This window comes from Sinocyclocheilus rhinocerous, unplaced genomic scaffold (assembly GCF_001515625.1).
Source record: "Sinocyclocheilus rhinocerous isolate Xijiao unplaced genomic scaffold, SAMN03320098_v1.1 scaffold569, whole genome shotgun sequence".
Classification (NCBI taxonomy): Eukaryota; Metazoa; Chordata; class Actinopteri; order Cypriniformes; family Cyprinidae; genus Sinocyclocheilus; species Sinocyclocheilus rhinocerous.
Window position 1 is genome coordinate 274241 of NW_015652146.1, and position 4337 is coordinate 278577.

A 4337-nucleotide genomic window follows, 5' to 3' on the forward strand; every position below is an offset into this window, starting at 1 on the left:
CGTGACATTTTCAAATCGCGGTATACCTTGAAACCGGTAATCGGCCCATGCCTAACACAGACACTCACTCACTCACTCACACCTGTGGGCAATGTATCGTGTCCAATTCACCAATGCAGCATGTCTTTTGGACTGTGAGGAAACTCGCGCCAGCACAGGGACCTGCTAACAAGAAGGACATGATCGTGCTTCAGGCCACTGCCTACTACTGACTGCTGGACAGAGTACAACTCCTGCTTCCCACCAAATGTGATAACCTGATCAATATCACACTATGTTCATTCATTTAGGCCAGAAGATCATAGGATACTGAAAACAGTACACCAAAGGTTCTTGGACAGCATGCCGCTGCTGGAGAATTTTCAAATATACATCAGCACATAACACACTTTTCATACTTAGAAAAGCATGTGAACTGGGATTGAGCCAACATCTTGATGTAATGGTCTGCGTCGTCCACTAGAGGCAGGACAAGGGCTTTTCACACATGCAACAGTAAACCGTGGGTCATTCTGAACCCGCCAATCCTGTATGCATGTAGTATGAATCTCAGCATCCTGAATGTTGGCACTGTCATATTTATTTATTTTTATTTCATCACAAAATGTAACTATATTATCAGCCAGCTCTTTATATAAAGTTGGCTATATAACTATGTCTCTTTATGCTACAGTGTACTCATGTAGGGTGATATTTACTATACACTGTAGCAAATGTCTGCATTGCTCAATTGTTTGTATCGTCTCAAAATGTAAACTAAATTATCGACCAGCTCTAATCTGCTAAATGTGACTATAAAGGAAGATAGTAAGAATAAGATATTAAACATTAACATCAACATCATGATTTTCTGTAAAGCTGCTCTGAAATGTGTATTGTGAAAAGCTCTATACACATAAACTTGGCTTACAGTACAACATCTGCCACATTGCTATTCCCAGCCATCACCTTTCATTTACAGTGTGACAAATGAACAGGAAGTAATATCAGCCATTAATTTGTTCAAGAAAAAAAGAAAAGCAACATAAATATATGATGAGATGATACCATGTGATGAGGTCATGTGGCAACCATGCAGCATACTAATGTTTAAGACATACATATTGCATAAAGTTTCACATTAAAAAAAAAAACATAAGCAGTATACAGCACTTACTTAGAAGTTAGTATGCCAATCTGAACAGTCCTTATTATTCACTCAAGAATAACTAAAATATTATGCACAAATGAAAGAAAAACAGATATTGAGTGCCAAAAAAATAACAATAATAAATGCAAAAATAATAATCATATACAAGAAGAAACTTTTCATTTGAATCTTGTTACATGGTCAAGACAATAAGCTACTGATATCAGGCAAAGCAAATACAGCTGCAATACAGTCATCGATTCTTAAATAGATATTGCTTTTTAATTTCATGCATCACTCGGAGAACTGAATGAAGTTCTCTTCCACACTGTGCAAAATACACTCAGTTCTGCATCTTTGTATTAGAGGTACACGTTTGAGGTTCAACACTCGACTGTATTCATGAGTTCTAGCGCTACAGTTGTGTTCTTCCAGCGCTTATAGACTGCACTTGTAAATGAACTACTGCAGCAAGATTTCCGTCTGTCCTGCATGTGAGTGCAACGGCACACACAGTGATGTTTATTCCCCCAGAGACACACAGATGCATGGATGGACGCATGGAGCTCTTTTGGAAGAACGCTTTGTGAGAGAGGACAGATCCTTGTCGTTCCTGCTATCTTGAAGGACTGCTGCTTCCAGACGGAGGACAGCAGAACTGATGCAGCACGCTATCATCCCTGTGAGAGAAGCACACTATAAGAGCAGCACACATGCACTGCACACTCTAGGCCAGCACTTCTCAGTCTCAGCAAGCACTGCTTCAGATTTCACGCCAGACATTACGTGGCGGCCATCAAAATTGTTTATCGTACAAAGGTGAACAAAATGTTCTGACCTTGAACTGCATACATACAACATTTTTGTAGTTGATGTCCGACCAAACTATTTTGGAACATTTATTGAATGCGAAAGAAGATATTTCTGGTCCCCATTGACTTCTATATTATTTTTTTTCTCCATACTATGGAAGTCAATGTGAACCAGAAACTCTTTGGTTACCCACATTCTTCAAAATATCTTATTTTATGTATAACAGAAGAAAGAAACTCATTCAGGTTTGGAACAACTTGAGGGTGAGGAAATGATCACAACATGTAAATGTTTGGGTTGAACGATCCCTTTAACATGACATAGGCTAAATAAGAAAATCGATAATTTTGTTCATCAGAAGTGCAATTTAGCCATTTATTTAATGTAGTCTGGGTGGTATTTTGTTCCTTTTGTAGTTTTGTTCATGGTCTGTGAAGGCATCTCTTGTTGGCCTCTAATAAATGTGCCAAAATACCCAAGAGTTGGTCAGATGTCAACAACAAAAATATGAGAAGGTTGATACATTTTTTCCACTGGCTGCATTTTATTATTGGTATTTTATTACCTGATTTTATTTCCCTAACAGCTCTGAGACTCAGTTGAGAAGCCCTGGTCTAGAGATCCTAAAGCACATATCATCTGACTTCTCTCCAGGCTGTTGACTGAAGCATGCTTTATTATATATCTACTGTATATTTCTATAGACCAACCCCAGTGTCTGCAGCACATGATGGCAGTAAAGATGCTAGGCTTCTAGCGTACAGTAGGTATGGTATCTTTGGGAGAGAGCAGCACTGTACACTCTAAAAAATGCTGGGTTGAAACAACCCAGCATTTTTTAGAGTGTACTCACTGGATAGCACTGAGCTTTGAGTCAGACTTTTGAGTGTAAATACTTGGGTCATTTTTGCCACCAGTTTGGTGTGTGACATTGACAAAAGATTGGTCTATAATAACACATGGTGCACATCATTTTATTCCAATTTCAAAAATAAACTAATAAAATTCCAGTTCATGAGAATAATAGGACAAACAACAGCCATGTGAAACATCTCTAAAAACTCCATGAATCTAATCAAGCTTCAAAATCTCCGGTGAAATCAGACATTCAACAAATCTAATAAAAAATACAACTGCAGACCATGCATAAAAAATATTTTTTCATTTAGAATTCCGGTAACACTTACCGGTAACAGTTAATGTATTAACTAACATGAACAAACAATGAACAATACATTTATTACAGTATTTATTAATCTTTGTTAATAATGAAAATACAGTTGTTCACTGTTAGTTTATGTTAATTCACAGTGCATTAACTAATGTTAACAAGCACAACTTTGGATTTTAATAATGCATTAGTAAATGTTGAAATTAACATGAACTAAGATTAATAAATACTGCAGAAGTATTGTTCATTCTTAGTTCATGTTAACTAAAGTAGTTAACTAATGTTAACTAATGAACCTCAGTGTAAAGTGTTCCCATAATTCCTGTAGCTAAAAGGACTACTCTGAGCCACATTCAAAGATTCAACAAGCTACATTTACACAGCAGACACAGAACAAGAGATTCACAACCCACAGAAAACAATTCAGCTGTCAATCACAAACATGCTTCATATTTCAATTAGGCAAAATCATAAAAAATTGCTTTGAGGGGAAAACAAATACATTGCCATTTTGTTGCTTGTTTGAATCATTTGGATTGTAATTTTATCTAATCGTCTTCTTGTTTAAATTGAAGCAATTTCAATCAAATCACATGACATTTCAAGACTTGCAGGATGTTATTCTCATGAAACCTCGCTAAATAGTTTGATATAGAAACAAACAAAACTCATTCTCATGAACTGGAATTACAATAAACAATGTAAAAAAAAAACAGTCACATCACATTTCAGAATATTCGTCCTGACACTATAGATTCACAAACTTCATATTTACAAATATCTTCAAATACCCCAATCCAAAGATTTCAAGATTACATTTGTTTTCTACCATTACATGGTAAAGAAATCCAGGTACTGTAATTGTGAACCACTAAAATATTCAAATTGCTAATCTTCCATCATTTTATTTGTGATAAAGCCTGCCAACAGTATTATTATTGACAACTTATATTATGCATAAACCCTTTCAAATGACTATAACAGAGATAAAACAAACAACTGAGCTAGGGCAGTCAAAAAATAATTCGAATTTTGAATATTCGTCGAATTGAAAATAAAAATCCACATTCGAATGCAAAAACGTTGCATTCGAATTTTAGGCGTGCGTCAGGCAGCTTTATCAGTGGCGCATGAGATGCGATGAGGATGTAAGTGTCGCTGCATTATAATGCTTTTGTTAGTCTATCCAGTTGAAGCCACTAGATGCGGCGCTGCTACGTTGTT

General features: G+C 36.2%; 1 protein-coding gene across 2 annotated transcripts in view; it reads right to left on the reverse strand.

The window, feature by feature from the left end:
• Positions 1 to 1307: 1307 nt before the first annotated feature.
• The window catches only part of LOC107713762 (IQ motif and SEC7 domain-containing protein 2-like), a 24659-nt gene continuing 21629 nt past the window's right edge, over positions 1308 to 4337 (reverse strand). For both annotated transcript variants that reach the window (XM_016519368.1, XM_016519367.1), the window contains one exon: positions 1308 to 1809. In XM_016519368.1, coding sequence (XP_016374854.1) covers positions 1746 to 1809 — 64 coding nt within the window. In that variant the 3' untranslated portion in view covers positions 1308 to 1745. The remainder of the gene's footprint in view (positions 1810 to 4337) is intronic.